The sequence below is a fragment of the Hydra vulgaris genome, chromosome 12, assembly GCF_038396675.1.
Source record: "Hydra vulgaris chromosome 12, alternate assembly HydraT2T_AEP".
NCBI classification, from domain to species: domain Eukaryota; kingdom Metazoa; phylum Cnidaria; class Hydrozoa; order Anthoathecata; family Hydridae; genus Hydra; species Hydra vulgaris.
The window spans coordinates 7,582,962-7,603,321 of NC_088931.1; the positions used below are offsets into that span (position 1 = coordinate 7,582,962).

General features: G+C 24.0%; 1 protein-coding gene across 2 annotated transcripts; it reads right to left on the reverse strand.

Moving 5' to 3' along the window:
* Window positions 1-834: 834 nt before the first annotated feature.
* On the reverse strand, window positions 835-20,058 carry LOC100197981 (uncharacterized). 2 transcript variants are annotated; one of them, XM_065811408.1, is made up of 5 exons: window positions 19,438-20,058; window positions 9,992-10,060; window positions 3,555-3,571; window positions 3,319-3,412; window positions 835-1,453 (listed from the first exon to the last, which is right to left on the reverse strand). In XM_065811408.1, the coding sequence occupies exons 1-5, from the start codon at window positions 19,939-19,941 to the stop codon at window positions 1,355-1,357; spliced, it is 783 nt and encodes a 260-aa protein (XP_065667480.1). In that variant the 5' UTR covers window positions 19,942-20,058; the 3' UTR covers window positions 835-1,354. The 2 variants fall into 2 exon arrangements, with proteins under 2 accessions (XP_065667480.1, XP_065667481.1); XM_065811409.1 differs by lacking the exon at window positions 19,438-20,058 and adding an exon at window positions 13,391-14,057.
* Window positions 20,059-20,360: the final 302 nt, after the last annotated feature.

Below are 20,360 nucleotides of genomic sequence, written 5' to 3' on the forward strand. Positions count from 1 at the left end.
CTAAAAAACGTAAGGTTAGTATTTTTGTGTTGTTGATGACATTGCAAAGTTAATTTAGTTAACTTTGTTTATTAGTCAAGTTGGCTGAACCGTTTAGTTCAGCGGTGGATTGCATTGCGTTGTTGCGTGGGGAATTGACAACGCAAACGTTAAATGGGATTAAGTGCAGCGTAGGCGAAATACTATTTTGTTTTTGACATAAAATACTGGGTGGACTATTGTTCGCTATTAGATCTCGATTTTGGAGGTAAGAAATTGGGTAATTTAAGATTTTAAAGAAACTATTTTTAAAAAAATAATGTAAATGGTATTGCATTGCTCTATTCGTATTATTTTATCTATATTCGGTGAGTTAACAAATTAAATAACATGAAAAATATTAGTGGCGTCATCTAGTATGTTTTAACAATGATGAAACATGGAATTTTTTAAATAATTTTTTTCTTTTTTTATATAATTTCAACATTAATGATGGAATCGTCGAAAATGATGCGATAAACATGATATACAAATATGCGATGAACAAATTACAATATTGGCAAATATGATGCAACGAACAAATGAATATAAAATATGGGGAACAAATAAAAAAATGACTTGCGATGCAAATGTAAAAGTAATGTAAAAAATAATTAGTTGTGCATTGTTGTAATTAAAAATAATGTAAAAAAAAAATTGAATGATTCAACTAATGATAATATTAACAAATAAATATGAACATTTAAACAAATATCAAGTTTTATATTACTTGCAGGAATTTTAAGTGCAAAATTTTGTTTACAAAATATCACGATATCAAATCATTTCAGAAAAAAGGAATTAAAAAGCCAAAAGTTTACACAATAAAAAATGCACTAAAAACATTCCTTTTACATTTGATTGAAATAAATTTCTCTTTAGTAAAAAGCCAAAACTGATTTGAAAATAATAAAATTAACAAAGAAAAAGCATTTTGGAGAAAAATTGGCATAAATAGAAAAAACACAAGGCTATTGAAAACAACAGAAAAAAATCCAAAATGTTGAAACAATTTTAAACATAAATCCAAAAAGTTGTCCTATCAATACCAAATTTAGACGAGTACAAAATAGAAAATATAAATTAATAAAAACTACATACAAATTCCCTGCAGTATAAACCTGAACAGCATGTTAGCATTAATTGTCTGTCAGGTAACATGGTACTTAAAATGGATGTTCTGTGGATGATTTATCAAGCAGATGCTTGTCTCTACAGGTGCGATATTAAATAAACACAACAAAAAGAAAACTTTTTGTTTTATAGAAAAATTTGTTCATATCTTGGCTTACCATCCATTTATTTTTTTTTATATTCGATACCACCAATTGATCTTCTATTTACGCCCTCCATGCGACAAGGAACCTACCACACGAAGCAATGCACTATTTTCATCTTTTAAACGGGTGTTTTCATTTCTAAGTGTCTCGATTTCCTGTTTAAAAAAATATTTTATAGTTTTAAACAATTCTTATTATTTTTTCATAATTTATTATTATTACTAATATTATTTAAACAATGTACTAATATTATTACCGCTAATATTATTACTACTAATATCATTTAAACAATGTACTAATTTTTCAGACCAATAACAAAAAATTGAGAAAAAAATAAAATAAATAAATAAGCAAAACAAAGTTGAAAGATAAGATGTCGTTAATAGAGCTGCCATTAAAAGACGAATTAAGAAAAAAACCTTAGGAAAAAATTGTCCCCTTTCCTAGCACATAATATTAACTCTAACTCATGCAAAAAAAAAAAATTATTTTTTAAGAACACAATTTCAAGAGTCTAAAGAGGCAAACAAAGCATATAAGAAGAAATTTTGAGATTTAGTCATTTGAATGACACGACATTTGAGATTTAGTCATTTGAAGAGTAATTAGTTTTGCATGCATAAAAAAAAAATTATTAAGCATTATCTTGCTTTAAAGAAAATGATACTAGCTTAGCATTTTCAAATATTATAAAATATATTTATTTTGTTAAATGTGGTGCAAGAAATCTGCATTGCTTGAACTAAAATGAGCAAAGAATGAACACAGAAATAGAAAACACTAACTGAAAAAAAATTCTATAAAGGAGGTTATACAACTAAAGAAAACGATGTTTAGAATGAACAAAGATTTAGTTCGAAGAAGAAAATAAAAAAAACCAAAAAAAAACTAAAAAAAAAACATACTCACACATCATTTAAAAATAATTAAATGATAGAGGATTGAGACCTATAAATCTTGATTAAATATTGATGAATAATAATAATAAAAAACAAGTATTATTTACAAACTACTACAAAATGTAATAAAAATTAATTAAAATAAAATATAATTTGTACAGTGGTAGATCAAGGTTCAAATTAAGTGATTGCGAATTATGATATCTGGAAATGCTTTTGGTCTTTAAACTTTTAGTTTTTAAAACTTTTAGTTTTAGTTAAAACTGTAAACTTTGTTTTTATTACATAACTCGATAGTTGTTATTCAATAAAAAATATTTATATTGATCTTGAATTTATGATATAAAACTATATTATTATTAAAAATTATGATTTAAACTTTAATATTTTAATTTATTTGATAAATCATCAGATCAAACTAGAAAAATAAAGGATACAGTACAAGTAATAAAAACCCCACAAATCACAACTCTCTAAAGGAATTTAGTGGTGATCAATTTTTTCTTGGACAATTAGTAAATTTTTTTCTTTCTAAAACTTTTTAATTTATTTATAATGCTTCAATTTGCTGGTGATTAAACAAACAATAATTAAAAATATGTAAGTTTTGACTGTTATTATTATTGCAGTAATCAATTTATTGTTTTGTTTTTTCATTAATTTTTGCAATTTGAGAAATGACTGTTTCATTAAAACAGCATTTACAGTTTTTAATAAACTGAGAATTTGAGGACCAGAAATATTTCTCAATATCACTATATGCCATCGCTTAATTTTAACCTTGTAACTTTTCCTCAGAATTGTGTCTGTTATTACCGACATAACTAGTTTATAGTTTAGTTTTTCTATAGGTTTTATATACTTGGGAGACAATAGATTTATAACATTTTAAGACTATTTTAGAATTTAAAGAGACACTGCATGTAAGTAGTTTACATCCTTTTTAATAAGCTATTAACAAGTATGTTTGACAAAAAGCTATGAATTCTTTTATTAAATATTATTAGTTTTAATTATTTTTATTGATGATAAAAATTTATTAACAGTTTATAAGAAATCATTTTTTTGAAAAACAAAACAAAAAAAAACCCCTTTATATTAATAACTGTTTTTTAACTTACTCGCTTTGCTTGAGCTAAGTTATCTTTCCAATCTTCGATAGCCTGTTCATACTTTTCAATTTGTTTAAGTAGTTCTTCTCTATCCTCTCCAGAACTACAATAAAAAAAGTTAAAACACATTAATACAATCCTAAATTAACATAAGCTTTTATTTCTTTAATCTTTTATTAAAAAACAATTTTTTTCTTAGAAAAAGTCAAATGATTTTAATCAAAAAAAAAAAAAATAAACCATACCCTCCGCCATCAACACCCTAAAGTAAAAAAACAAAACAAAAATAAAACAAATTGTAAAATATTGTTGGTGTACATATTAACAAATTTGTATTCAAAAATAATTTTTTTCAATAACCAAAATATAGGTATTGTTCAAAAGTTTATTCACTTGATTACTTCAAAAAACAAAGTAACAAACATTGTTGCAAACATTAACTTAAAAATAATGGCTGTTAAAAATGCTTTAAAAAAGTTAACAAAATTTCATTGTTTAACTAATAAAAATTTTACTTAATAATCATTCAACATAACTGTTTAAAACAATAAGGAAAGATCATAATTGGCATTAAAATGCACTTGCAACGTACTTTCTTACAAATTAAATACTAATAATTGAGTACTTGTTTTTTGATTACTTATTACTTATTTTTGTGACTATTTTTTTAAATATAAAGACATTACAGTGAGTTAAGAAAAATATAAATCAAACAAAATTTTCTATGTTATATCAAAGAAGAGAATATGCTTAAACGAAGCCATTTAAAAAGAGTTTTTTACTTTTTATGACAGAGGAACTGATCATAGTGATATTTAAATATTATACAATTAGTATATATATATATATATATATATATATATATATATATATATATATATTCATTATGTGTGTGTGTATATATATACACACTTAATGCATAATGAATATATATATATATATATATATATATATATATATATATATATATATTCATAATGCGTTATGTATATGTATGTATGTATGTATGTATGTATGTATGTATGTATGTATGTATGTATATATGTATATATGTATATATATATATATATATATATATATATATATATATATATATATATATATATATATATATATATATATATATATATATATTAGTAGAAAATCACTTAACAAAATTTTTTTCCATTAAACACTGTGTTTCATCAACAAAGATTTATCAGAAATTATATATATATATATATATATATATATATATATATATATATATATATATATATATATATATATATATATATATATATATATATATATATATATATATATGTACAGAGTGGGTATAATTGTATTAATACTATAACTCTAATAATTGCAGCTGTAGCTGTTATAGAAATTTCAGTTATAACTGAGGTTTACAAATACCCTCATACTTAAATACCCTCGTTCTCTTACTATTCTGCAACCTTATTATTAAATTTTTTTTTTCCATCCAAAGACACCATGGCATTTTTTTAAATGTTCTGATACAGCTAATACATTTTAAAACTATGGTTTAGTTTTGCCAAAGTATAGCATTTCAATATGATCATTTAAATATGTAGACTCCTAACTATTTTTCAATATGATCATTTAAATATGTAGACTCCTAAAAATTTTTTTTTCTAACTAAGGTTAGAAAAAAAATTTTTTTTAATAAAGAAGATACCCCTTAATTTAAATCATCAAAAATTCTACAACTAGGGTTGTAAATTTAAGTTATTTTATATTTAATGAGTAAAACTTTGTGTCTTATTTAGGCAGTAGTTATGGACAATTTTATGGTAAAATATTGTGAAGCAGATTATAAAAATTTTAGATTTGTTTTTAAAATTTTCTAAAACTGTTTTATTCTGTTATTTGCTAAGCATATTGATGTTCATTGCAATAGCAAGCTTTAAGGCTAAACATAACTTGCACCCCTGTCTTTAAAAGGGCAGGGGCATTAATTTATATCTATTAAATTGGCCTATAATTTACTGAAATTTCTAAAATTATATATAAAATGACATGATTGAATGTTTACAGTATTTTACAATTTTTTCTTGATTTAATGATATTATTGATTAATGAAAGGTAAAAAGTTAAGAAGTTTTTTGTTGTTGCTAAATTTAAACTATTTAAAAATATAGTTAGCAATAAAAATAAAAAACTAATGATTTCGAGGTTATAAATTCTGCCGCTATGTTTAAATAAGTGCTTTTAAGACTTGTCTAACTCACCACAACCTTGCTAGGGCACTTTTGATTTTATAAATCAATAAATTAGAAAATTATGCTATACTTTAAAATGGTTAAAAGTGAAAAATATGGTATACATTTATATACCGTATTTTCAACCACTACTGCCAAGTGAGTGATTTGTGTGTGTGTGTTTCTGTGTTTTATAAGTATCATACCAAGCAAATTAATTTATTATTATTTTACTGAACAATCAGTTCAATTGTGTTTTCTAATGTCATTTTTAGATTAATTATTATAATCTAACACAGTTAGTGCATTTATAACATGTACCTTTTATAAAGGTGATTTAAATGCAATCTTTATACATAAAAATCTTTGTCTTTAAATTTTTTTACATGCAATCAGAGGCAAAGAAATGAATGAAGGGGAGGGGGAGGGAGAGAGAAAGAGAAGGGCAAATCCTTAAAAAGTATCGACTGGTTTCTTAAAAATAAGGCCTCAAAACTAAAATTCACCCTACTGAATCGTGTCGAAATACCCAACTAACTGACTAAATTCATCAAAAAACAGACTAACTAGAAAATCACCTTCTTTGAAGGTGGTGGAACACCCCTCAACACCCTCCCCCTATGATTGCCTTTGTATGCAATATTTACAAATAAAAAATCTATGTTTTTTTAAAACACTCGACAAAAATAATACACAAAAAAACTTGTTAATCTAAAAAAAATTTTATTCTTTGTATTTAGTGAATCATTTACATCATAGTTGAGAGAAGTAAATACTAGAAATATGTTATACACAAGCTCAAAAGACAAGCTAACTTAGAAAACATCTAGTTTTCGCTTTGTCACAAAAGTAATGTAAGTAAAAGTAACATTTAACAATTTGAACATTTTATTGCTTTTTAAAAAAGATGCTCGATTTTTAAAATTGATAAACTTGATTATAAAAAAATTGACTAAAAGACGCGTATTTTTTGCTTGTGGGTCTTTATTATTTTATATTTTTTGTTGAAATATTTAAAGAATACCCAAATACTACGATAATAAAATGCATATTTTTGAAACAAAGAAATAAATTTTATAAAACTATATAATAACTATAATTTTATTGCAATAAATTATTTTATTTATAAATATTTTTTAAAATTTCTGGAAATTTTGAGCAAAATTTCCCGGAAAATATCAGGAAATTTTCTAGAAATTTTCAACCCTATCTACAACAATTAGTAACTACAAGAAAATTTAAATTTTGTAACAATTCTTAAAGATTATTAAATCATAGATGAGTTTCTTTCAGGAATTTCCAGAATTTCAGAAATACACTTTAATTTCTTTTAAAGTTTCCGAAAACTTCTGAGTGTTTTTCTAATGATTTGTAAAAAAATTAAAAATTTTTTGAAAAAATTAAAAGTTTTTTCACAAATTATAGGCAAAAAAACTCTGAAATTTTTGGAAAAGTTGAAGAAGTTCAAGTGAATTTCTGGAATTTCTGTTAATTCCCCAAAACTCATATATACTAAATTATACTATTACACAAGAATACAGAAATACTTTTAAAAATTAATTGTAGTGCAAATAATTAGAAATCTAAAATGTTAGTTGATTTTAAAATATACGCTATTTTCTTTGCTTCAGTTTTGTAAAAATGAACTTTTCTAAAAATTTACTTGATGCTGGGTTTAATCCAGTTAAGGAAAAAGAATCTAACTTTTCCAACAAAATTCAGTAAAAAACTGTGTTGGAGATTGGATTGTTAAGGAGATGGGGTATCTACCATATGGTTTGCAAACCATAAAACATTAATAATTGCCCACTAGAATATTGGAAGTAAGCGGAAATAAAAAATTAATGTTTTTTTTGCAGTTAGCTCAATCTTTATTCGCTGGACAAGTAACAAACGGTTTTTCTGAACAACTCAATTAGTGGAAATTTAATAAACTATTCTCACCATTCCTTATTTGATAACAATGCTGAAACTGCAATTTGAGTGCAAAAAAACAACAACATCTCATCGTTTTATTTTGCCAAGCTACAATATTTTATGACTGTAATGATAATTTTAATATTATTGAAAGTTACAATACTTTATAATGACTATAACGGTAATACCAATATTGTTGGAAGTTAGCAAAGTAGTATATAAAAAAAAGCATTATTGTTGTATCTGAGATGAAAAACTCAAAATAATAATTTTTGAAATAAAGTGAAAATTGCATAAAAAGCATGGGGTTGCATGCCATTGCAGCAGCAGGCTATAAGATAGTCAAAAGATGTACTGAAGTATTTTAAAGAAAATTCTTTTTAATAAACTTAATTCAAGTTACATTGTAATTTTCGCTTTACATTCAACTATTTCATTCATTTATTTATAGTATTATTAATGCACTTATAATTGTATATAAATGCATTGCCGGATAAACTTTAATCAAGCCTGTAGGCAAAATTATTAGATTTATTAAAAATAACTAGAGAATTTATGAAAGTTTATTAAAATTTGTGAAATTTATGAAAATGAATTTTTCAGTTTTGCAACTGCTTTTTAACAATAGTTTATTCTTTATCATTAACTTTTTTGATTGATCATAGAATGAATGTCTATTAGATATTTTTTTGATTGATCATAGAATGAATGTCTATTAGATAATTTTTTGATTGATCATAGAATGAATGTCTATTAGAAATTTTTTTGATTGATCATAGAATGAATGTCTATTAGATAATTTTTTGATTGATCATAGAATGAATGTCTATTAGATATTTTTTTGATTGATCATAGAATGAATGTCTATTAGATATTTTTTTGATTGATCATAGAATGAATGTCTATTAGATATTTTTTTGATTGATAATAGAATGAATGTCTATTAGATACGATTAGTTAGTTTATGAACAGCAAAGATTTTGTTAAAGCCAAAATGTTAAAAAAAACAACAAAACAATTAAATTGTGAGAAAGCAAACATAAGACAAATGTTTTAAGAAATATTTAGTATAATTTTAAATAAGTTTTTTCAAATAATAATCTTAATATAATATTTAACATACTTAAATTTTATTGATGATTTTTTTATAACAATATTGTTTAATTTAAAGATATTTTATAAAGATAAAGATTTAAAATGATTTTTAATGTGGTTTCTAATTAAATTTAATTACAATGCAATACTTTAAAATAGGCAAATGATGTAATTTAATTTTTAACGATGTAAATATGTTTATTGAGTAAAAATTTACTGTTACGCTTTTACGTTATGCAAAAAAATCTCCTAAAAAGAACTGTTATGAAATTTTGACATCTGCTTGTTATGAAATCTGCTTATTTACATTTGCTAAAATTATGACAAGTCATAAAAATATAAAAATTATTATACAATAAATAAAATTTCAATGAACTTGTTAGTTATACAAGATTTTGTTTATACAAATGTCAAACTTGTAATGTCAGTTGTAATTATAATTAAACAATTGTTGGTTAGATTAATTTTGTGGTTATCCAAGTTTATGATTAGAAATTTCAAGTTTTTATTTATTAATAACACTTTTAAGTATTAAGAACAAATAAAGAAATCATAAAAGCATATATGGCATTGTCTGAATTATTAACAACAAATGGGTCATTCCTTTAGAGAAGTCATTCAAAATAATAATGGGGTAGAAGCTCAGACCACTCTGTCACAATTTGCTTAGTAAATACTCTTGGATGTTGCCATACCACTATTTCATATCATCTGAATCAACTTGAATCAAATTTAGATGCTGGGGTTCCTTATGATTTGAATCTCAAAAATACAAATTAAGACATTAAAAAAAAATGCTTTCAGTATGGTGGGGCATATATGGTATACTGGGAACAGATTCCTACCAATACAACTGTCACAGCAGAGATCTACAGTGCTCAACTTAAAAAACTTTAACAAAAACTCTAAACTGATTGTCCAGAGTAACAAAATTTTTTTGTATGACCAAGTTGACTCAGTAAATACTATTGAAATTTGAGAGGGAGTTATTACACCTCACTCACTATTTTAATTAGACTTAAACACAACTTATTATTACTTGTTTCGTTTACTGAACAATGATCTAGGTGATGAAGCTTTTAAAAACAAGACCAAAAACTTACCTGTGCAACTTTTTCATTTTCAAGGCCCAAGAGTTTCCAAGGTTTCTATTCTTTGTATGTTGGCAAACAGTCAGACAATAATAGAGCATATAATTTTTAAAGTTTTATTTGCTTATCATTTATTAATAAAATAATAAAAAACCATGAGTCTAATTATTTTTGCACTCACTCAATAGTAGCCATGTTTAAAAAACTGTAATAAATGGTAAGAAATAAGGCAAAAAAATGCATTTTTATTAAAAATGTTTGTAACTAAAATTTAGTATGTTTAATTAAATTTGAACTTTATTTAATCATTATGTACACAACAATGTTGTTCAAATCAACTTTTCAAAATTAAGAATGTTTAAAAATACTCACAGAATAATCTTGCATATTTCTTGCTGTGTTCTCCATTACAATACGTTCTTCTTCATCTCTTGCAACATTCTAAAAAAGTAACAAGCAACAAGTTAAATTTTTAATGCAATACAGTTTTTTAGTTCCTATTTATTAATAAATACCACAAAAATTATAAATAAATTATAGTTTTTTTAAAATGATAAATAAAATATGGTAAATTAATATTCCAGAATAATAACAGAAACCTGATGTAATATATTATGATTAGTGTGCTATCCAATTAAAAACAAAAAATATCAATTTTTATATCAACCTAATATTTATTTTTTGTGCAACAATTTTTTAACAAAATTATTAAAAACAATAATAATAATAATTACTATTATTGTTAAGTGTAATTTATTAGATTTATTTACAAATGTTTTATCAGTTTTTAAAACTTATTAATTAATTCAATGATGAAATTCAGCTCCACAGATTTATTTTAATGTATTTAAAGTATGTTATTTAAACAACTTCTAGCTTTTGCGATAATTTATAAATCTATTGTACAATATTATGTATTTTACTGATATTGTATATTTATATAATTATACTTTATACCATAACTGTACCTATAATTTAGTGTATTAAATATTGGTACTTGGATATTTTACAAAAACAATTTTTATTTACTTGATTAAGGTATATAAACTTGAACATAAGCATTTGACTTGAAGAATAAAAGGTTTTGTTCAAACAACTTAAAACATTCTTTTATCTATTTTAATAAATTAAAATAAATAAGAGGATTTTTTTTTTAATTTTTTCTTTATTTTATAAATTAGTTTGAGTTTTAATATAGCTCATTCAAACTTTATAACTTTTAAACAATAGTTTTATTATCAAGTACTTAATTAAAATTTTATTTTTTGTTTATATATATAAATGTGTACATCAGAGTGGCCAGGCAATTTTTGATTTGATTTTCCCTGACTTACCAATATAATTACAAATTTAGCAATAAAAAGGCAACAAATATATTTCTAATACGCAAAAATATATATATTTTTTGTTACTGAATCCATCAAAATTCCCTGGCTTTTCCATGACGTTTGGAAAATTTAACATATTCCCTGACTTTTACAGGTTGCTGGCCGCCCTGATATATATATATATATATTTATATATATATATATGTATTTATTAATAAACAATATAAAGGGCATTCATAAAATACATATGCAGTAAAACCACTGATTTAGGACCCTCCCCCATTGTATGCAGCTTCACAATTTAAATACCCTCCCTCTCTCTTTACAAAGGAATACATGATTTATTACAAAATCAACCCTTCTTTTCCAAAAGCATAAATTTTTCAAAACATTTAACTTATAGTTAATTAAACTTTTCTCTGTTTCATAACATATTATCGATTTTTTAAACTTGTGAAATCCAATGCTTTTGTTAAAAAAAAAAAACAAGTTTGAAGAGGGATATAAAAAAAGAGACTACGTATGTACTTGCTGTTAGTTACACCGCTCTTCTTGTACACATTTGTACATTTTTGGGTAAACCCCTCCCCCATACCTGTGTGTATACATTATTTTTATTTTTAACTCTTTTATAACAACTGACCCAAAAAAAAATTATATTTTTATTTGTGTTCCATTATAAAGCTGATTTTAATTTTGTTCTAAAGGAGTTAAAATAACTAAAAATTATTAAAAAAGCCAAAAAAATATATAAATATAATTTATATATAATATAATAAATAAAAAATAATGTGGAGATCATTGTAAAATAGAGATTCAATTTATTTAAACACAGCCTGATATAAAACGCAAATAACAAATACAAATTTGCCACAAAAAATTTAAAAATTCTAAATTTAAATACTAACTGTTCAACAAACAACTTTTAATTAAGACATAAGTTCAACAAGGTGTAACAAAATTAAAATAAAGATTATTAAATATCAACTTTAAACCAGAAAAAAATGTATGGAGTAAAAACATATTTCAAGACCATATACATGCAATATATACTTTTATGCTTTAAATCTGAATAATGCATTTAACTAAAATATATGAAACATTAAATGCATTTAACTTAAGTATATGTTACTGTTATTAAAACAAAAGTGGACGAAGTGGGACTTTTTGTTTGCTATGAAACATAAGAACATAAACTAAATATTATGAAAAATATTAGTTTATATTATTTTGATACATTTATTATTTGACAAATCCAAAAAATATATATTTTTATAAGTAATACATACAACATTTTATAAATACCATAGAATATTTGTTATTTACTGTAACTATGTATAAGAAACAACTTTCATTTTCATCAAACAAAATAAAAAAGTTTTAAAGAGATTACAAAATTTTTAAACCTACTAAATTAAATTAAAGACAAGTCTTTTCATTGTACTGTTTTAATTGCAAACATTTTTCAATGTTAACAAATAAAATCAAAACTAAAGAGCCACAACCATTATGTTTTAACAATCAAGGCACATTGACCCAAAACCATAACGGCTAGGTAAAGCAATTATTAAAACTAACTTTTAGGTAAAGCTTTGTTTAGAAAAAATCAAAATAAATGGACTAATAAAAACCAAAATAAATGAAGTATCTAAGATTAATGTTTAAAATTGATAACAATTATTATCACATATACAAAATGCTAACAATGATAATAATACTTATAATCACAAAATAACTGTTTTTTGTAAATCCACAACCATTTTACAACAATATTTATATACAACAAATAGTAACCAAATTATATACATAAATTATAACCAAATTGAATTAAAAAGTTAATAATAATATCATAAAAATTCAACTCATAACTAAAAATATATATTCAGGTATTCTAGTAAAGTAAGCGTGCAGTCAAAAGCTATAAGTTAGACGTGTGCCAATATATTCGTATCTTTTAGGCAATGCAACAGTCATTCAATGCATTGGCATCTACCTTGGTAACCATTTTTGAGGAAATTATTTATTTTAGCATTGTAATTCTTTTTTGTAAACAAACATAAAATAATACCAACAATTTAAAAGCAATAAACAAACCTAGGTTATAAATTCAGAACTGGGTGTTTTTTAAATCTAGAGTATAGTTCATTAATTATCTAAATAACATTTTAGCTATAGACTATAAATACAGATATAAGACCAATGCCAATGCATTTGTTTAAGCCTATATCAATAAGCATTGGCATGATCCAAATGTTGGCATCTCTGCAATATAAGTATACACATATGCATACCTAAATCCACAGCAGTATATATAAATATATATGCATTTAAATTAAAATTTTTTACATTATTCTGCTTTGTGTATGATACTTTATATACAATTTAAAACGTAATTTAATAATTAGAAGCAATTAGAATATTTTAAAAGCAGATAAATAATTACCGGTTGTCCTGGCATTATTACAACTCCTGTAGACTTTCTTTTCTCTCTTATATTTTTTTTTTGTTTACGTTTATTTGATGAACCTGCACTAGCACCTCCTTTTGGTCTAGGTCTTGAAGATGGAGCTTCTTCTTCTGGCTCTTCATCTTCATCTTTGTCACAGTCTTCATCTTTAACTGAAATTTTAGTGAGTCTGTCTTTTATTGATGGTTCATCATCTGCTTGTTTACTTGGAGAAACTGTTGCTGAAATATTTTGATTAGAAATACGACTTACTCCAACTCTGTTGTTTACACCTACACTACTTGAAACAGTACTTCTAGGTGTAATACTTGTACTTGGGCTAGCATTGCTTGTCTCATTGGCAGCATCTTCAAATGCCCGCCTTCTTATATTTGTACCAATGGGTCTACTAGTGGTGGTACTTGCTGCTGGAACATCTCTCTTAAACCTTGAAGTAAACCGATCTGACTCTGTACTGGCCATGGTTTAATAGTTCAATATCAATAGCTAATGTTTAATTTAAAAACAACGATAAAATTTTAAAGATTACAAAAAACACGGACTTGAAAACGTTGATAAAATGGCCCAAAAGAGCCAACAAAACTTATGGTTCTTGTAAAACCTTCGGTTCTTTTTTTTTTTTTTTTGTATTTTTTTTTTCACTACAATAAAAATTAAAACAAGAAGATTGCAATAAAGTAAATATTTTATTAGCAGCAACAAACTTTAATAATTTATTTAAATATTTTGTAGCATACAAAAGCTAAAAGCGAATCCATATTGCAAACAAAATCCTATTTCGACTTTCCCTTAACTGCTTGATAAGTGTTTGAGCATGCGTACAAATGACGACCTACCCTTCGCGGTAAAGTCGTACGATTGGTTCGTTAAAAACAAAAGAGTACATTTAACTAAAATACTTGTAATGAATAGAAATCAGTTTTTCGAAACACGTACAATATTTAATAGCATTTATATTAACTAAACTTATAATAATTTTTTTCAATTATAGGTCTTTATAAATTTAATAAATTTATGTCATTAATTTAGTAAATTTAACTTATTAATTTAAATTTTGAAGTCTTTAATTAAAACTTTTAATTTAGAAAATTTCTGTTACTTATAAAGTTTTGTACGTTTTCGTGATTAAAATAAAGTTTGGAAATATATATTTATATGTATTTTTAAGTTGTCCCGTAAACATTTTTTATGTAAACAGAAAGTTGGTTAAATATAGGTTTAAACATTTAGACTTTGAAAATATAAAATAAGAACATAAAAAATGAATAAACAAAGTATTTCGAATAAGTATATAAGTTTTTTTTAGGAATACTTAAGTTTTAAATATTTAATAAACTACAAAATTCAAATAAAAACAACCGAATTAGTAAGATTCAAATTTAAATAAAATTTTTTTATGTAAACAGAAAGTTGGTTAAATATAGGTTTAAACATAAGATTCTAAGTAAGATTCTAATTTAAATAAAATATATAATAATAAGGCATATTACGCGCATCAAATAAAAAATATCAGCTACAATAGTTATATTGTATAAACCTTGCACATTTTTTGATCATACTTCACTAATGAAAATTTACTTTAGTTTAATTTATAGTCACCTCTTTTATGCTTGGTATACAGGGCAGACAACGCCCCCTCCCCCGCACTTCTTTTCTAAAGGATCTTTTTTTTTTTTTAAGGAAAAATCTACATATAGAGGACTTTTTTTAGAAATAGACGTTTGTGCCCTTCCTCTTCGAAACCCGTATCGTTGGCCATGAGTATAGGCTAATACACATAAAAAAATTCAAACTACAAACCTTGCAAAATCATGCATGTAGAGCAATACAATATCTAAGTAGAATTGGTAATCTTACCGGTGAAATAAAAAATATGAGGGTTTTAAACTTGGAAAAACTAAAACAGTATCAGAGTATTATTTTTACGTTTAAATAATAATAATAATAATAAAACATACTCCCAATTTCTTTACTTGAAGCATTTTCGCAAACTTTTTCAGGGAGAGTTGCCTTAATTTTAACAACGCCTTAATTGGAACAATAGCATTTATTTTTGAAAAAAAAATAAAAGAATTATGGCTATATTTTGCATTTTTCTAGTAAAACGTTTTATTTTCTACGTTTTGACAGATTTTGAAAGTTATCCCTCGAAAAAAATGCAGGTGCACCATTGGTTTAAAGCATTTTTGCCTCATTTTTTTTCGGTTATTTAATTTTGTATTCACACTATATTGATTGGACTGGGTAAACTATACTGCTATAGGTTATACGGTATTTTGTCTTTAATAAGATGGAATTTAAAATGCAAATAACAATATAAACTTATCTTATAAGTTGCTGCAAGCATGATATTATGTTGCAAACATGGTATTACAGAGATAAAACAAAATAGTCCCAAGTTTCCTTGATTGGAACTATAAAGTTTTCAGTACTAATCAAGTTTCCTTGATTGGAACTATAAAGTTTTCAGTACAGAAATAGTTCAGGCGCAATTTAAAAATACTTAGTAACAACCATAAACCTTAACAATAATACTTTATTTAGTGATTTTTAATCAATAAATTAAGAGTACGTCATAACAGTTAAAGCTTTTATTCAATTTTTTGTTTGTAGAATTTCAATTTGCCAGGGTAATATTAATTCTATTTTAGGTTTTGAATAAGCTATTTAAATTTTTACTATAAAAACAAAAATTATTTTAATCAATTTTGTTGATTTTATTGAATTTTTTAAACAAACAACTGTTCTGATAAAGGAATCAGAGTGTTCTAATTTAGGGAGCCAGTTGTCTTGATTGGAACAAAATGGTAACTTTGCAAAAATAAGTTTATTTCCAATAACAATCATTTAAGTCAAATTAGGGTAAAAAGTATAGTAGGGTTGTCTATTTGTTTTAATCAAATCATAAATGTTTTCATAGCTAAGCGATCTTTGGGTTATAGATATTTACTCCTTAAGAGCTCCAATTAAGGCAATTAGGCTTTACTTTACTTTAATTAGGCTTTACTTACAATTAAGGCTTTACTCCAATTAAGGCAACTCTCCCTTGATTAAGGCAACTCTCCCTTAAAACTTGAGTTCAAAATTTCTCTATTATCTCGGTAAATCTCATAAAACACTGTATTCAATTATGTCGCAAAGAAATGGGAAGAAAAAAAAAGCCTAAAAGACACAAGTAGACTATCATTGTTTAAATAGCAAACAAAATTGCATATATATATATATATATATATATATATATATATATATATATTTAAATTTATTTGTAATAGTAAAAATAAAAAGTTAAAAAGAAAACAAACAAACAAATAAATAAAACACTTAAAGCTATTGTAATCTTAAAGTCATGTTGTGAATCAACAAAAATATTTTTTTTGATACCAAAAAATGATAAATCTTTTTTGATTTCCTTTTTTAGCCATTAGAAAATATCTGGTTACTTTACAAAAATCAAAAAAATTTTATAATTATTAACTATTTTATAAATTTTTCATTGAAAAAGTAATTTTTAAACATATTTATATTAGTCGGAATAGTGCTATAATTTTTTTAGATATATGTATATATATATATATATATATATATATATATATATATATATATATATATTCTTAAAAATATTATATAAAAAAATACTATATAAAATATTATATTATATATATTATATACTATATAAAAATATTATGTTATGTTATATTATATTAAATTATATTATAAACATTAGCATTTAGCTAATTCCTGGTACTGCGGGTAACAGTAGCATATATATATATATATATATATATATATATATATATATATATATATATATATATATATATATATATATATATATATATATATATATATATATATATATATATATATATATATATGATCCACATTATATGATTTAAAGCACAAAAGACAATTGTTCCTATTTGACAATTTGAAGAAAAGAGCTTTTCAAAGTTTGATATCCTCAATTAATTAACTAACTATAAACTATTTTAGAATATCTGTAAAACTGTCAATCTTTGTTTATTTTTATAATTTTGATTATATTTATGGTAAAAATGTCTTTCAAGTATGCACATTAGTTTTTTGTACTTCAAACCATTGATTTATATTTGATACCTTATTTTATATTTTTTATATACTGATATTTATTTCAGGATAAAAATGTATTTATTAGTTTACCTGAAGAGAAATATAAACTTTCAAAAAAAAAGTTGAACTAAAAATTTTAGTTTAAAGAATTTATAAGCTATAATTATAATTATAATTTGCTTAAAAAATATTTTTACTTAAGTGAAAATATATTTTCGTTTTATTTATAGCATTTTAAAATGTTAAAATATAAATTTTAACCTCAGTTAAATTTTTATATCAGTCCTTTAAAAATTTCCGGATCAGAACTCCTACAAAATTATTATTTTTATTTTTTTATTTTATTAATAAATCCGATTTTGATTCAAAAAAGATTTTTTTTTTTTTGAAACACATTTGCCAAAAGAAAAAAGAATTTACAGTCGTTACTTATAAAAAATAACTACATGACCGTGGCTAGAAGAAGACAAATTTAGTCATATTAAAAAGCCCCAAGATTTAAGAGCATATAACTAGAAAATATTTAATATTCTTTTGGATACGTAATAATAACCAAAAAAATTGATTAGTTCCAAAATAAAAAAGGTAAATATTTACTTGCAACTTGTGTGATGATTTTTTTAAATATATTCAATTCTGTTGATACTTATGTATAAAAATAGATTGAATGCATTTTTAAAAAATTTAGTACCTTGCTGCATTGCATGCTAGTTTTTTTGTGAAGTAATATTTATCTCAAAGAAAATAAGGAAGAAATTTTGAAAAATTTTTCTTGATTATTATTATTATTAACATAAATAATCCAAAGTCCAAATGTTTTAATTGCACTCCAATAATATAAACATGAATTTCATAAAGTCGTAATATAAAAAAAAAAAAAAATTACAAGGAAAGCAAGCGCGTCCATAAAGCGCGTCCATAAATCTCAGTGTCCATATAAAAACAAATTGTATAGACTCTATGAATTGAGAAAATATTTCAAATTCTTAATTGCACATTTTGCTCGGGTGTTTTTAAATATGAGTGATTATTGATTAGCCTTATGGCTACAAATTTGGAATGTATGTATGTATATATGTATGTATGTATATATGTATGTATGTATGTATGTATGTATGTATGTATGTATGTATGTATGTATGTATGTATGTATGTATGTATGTATGTATGTATGTATGTATGTATGTATGTATGTATGTATGTATGTATGTATGTATGTATGTATGTATGTATGTATGTATGTATGTATGTATGTATGTATGTATGTATGTATTTATGTATGTATGTATGTATGTATGTATGTATGTATGTATGTATGTATGTATGTATGTATGTATGTATGTATGTATGTATCAATGTATGTATGTATGTATGTATGTATGTATGTATGTATGTATGTATGTATGTATGTATGTATGTATGTATGTATGTATGTATGTATGTATGTATGTATTTATGTATGTATGTATGTATGTATGTATGTATGTATGTATGTATGTATGTATGTATGTATGTATGTATGTATGTATGTATGTATGTATGTATGTATGTATGTATGTATGTATTTATGCATGTATGGATGTTTGTATGTTTGTATGTTTGTATGTATGGATGTATGTATGTATGTATGTATGTATGTATGTATGTTTGTATGTTTGTATGTATGTATGTATGTATGTTTGTATGTATGTATGTATGTATGTATGTATGTATGTATGTATGTATGTATGTATGTATGTATGTATGTATGTATGTATGTATGTATGTATGTATGTATGTATGTATGAATGTGTCTGTTCGTGTGTGTGTGTTTATTACACATTATACAATAATAAGTACATCATAAAATAATAATAGTGATAATAACAACATTAATAACTACTATAATAACAACAGTAATTACAATAAATAGTAATAATTACAATAATAATTACCGGTTGTTGTGGCATTATTACAACACCTGTAGGTTTTCTTTTCACCAATAAATCTTTTCTTTGTTTACGTTTAAATGATGAACCTACACTAGAAATACCCCTTTCTTTGTCATTTTTTTCTAAACTTGTCACCTTTGCCTTTAATGACAAAGTTTCTTGCACTTCATTTTTATCAGAGTCTTCATCTTTAACGGAAATTTTATTGGTTCTGTCTTTTATAGATGGCTCATCATCTGCTTGTTTACTTGGAGAAATCGTTGCTGAAGTGTTTTGATTAGAAAAACGACTGAATCCAACTCTGTTTGTTACACCTTCACTACTTGAAACAGTACTTCTAGGTTTAATACTAGTACTTGTGCTGCTATTGCTTGTTTCATTGACAGCATTTTCAAATACCCGTCTTCTTAAATTTGTACCAATGGGTCGACTAGCAGTGGTGTTGCTTACTGATGGAACATCTTTCTTAAACTTCGAAACAAACCGATCAGGCTCTGTACTGGCCATAGTTTAGTAGTTTAATAAGAACGTTTTATATAAGATCACCGGTACTTACAGCAAGTATTTAAAGGGAAAGACTTAAAAACGACGTTGATAAAATGGTTGAAAGAGCCTCACAAAACTTCTGGTTCTAAACCTTTTCTTTATTATTATTATTATTATTATTATTTAAACTGAATTAATATAAATAATAAAAAAAAATAACTAGACTGTAGCAGTTTTATAATCTGTTGTTTTATTAAAGTTTAAAAAAATGTTTACTAATTAACCATTTTGAATTCAAGTTCAACGTTTAGAATTTAATTTTACATACTTTTGAGCAATGATATTATTTTTTTTACTCAAGTCTTACAACTAATTTAATATAAAGAAAATTTCAAATCACAAAAAACATTTTTTTTAATATACACGCGCGCGTGATGAGT

Bases quoted from the DNA above. Each gene is read 5' to 3' on its own strand.
- LOC100197981 (XM_065811408.1), bottom strand. From the start codon at position 19,941: ATGGCCAGTACAGAGCCTGATCGGTTTGTTTCGAAGTTTAAGAAAGAT. The intron at 10,061-19,437 runs GTAATTATTATT...TTACTTTTTTAG, and splicing joins TAATAATGCCACAACAACCG to AATGTTGCAAGAGATGAAGA. The intron at 1,454-3,318 runs GTAAGTTAAAAA...TTTTTTAAACAG, and splicing joins ACTTAGCTCAAGCAAAGCGA to GAAATCGAGACACTTAGAAA.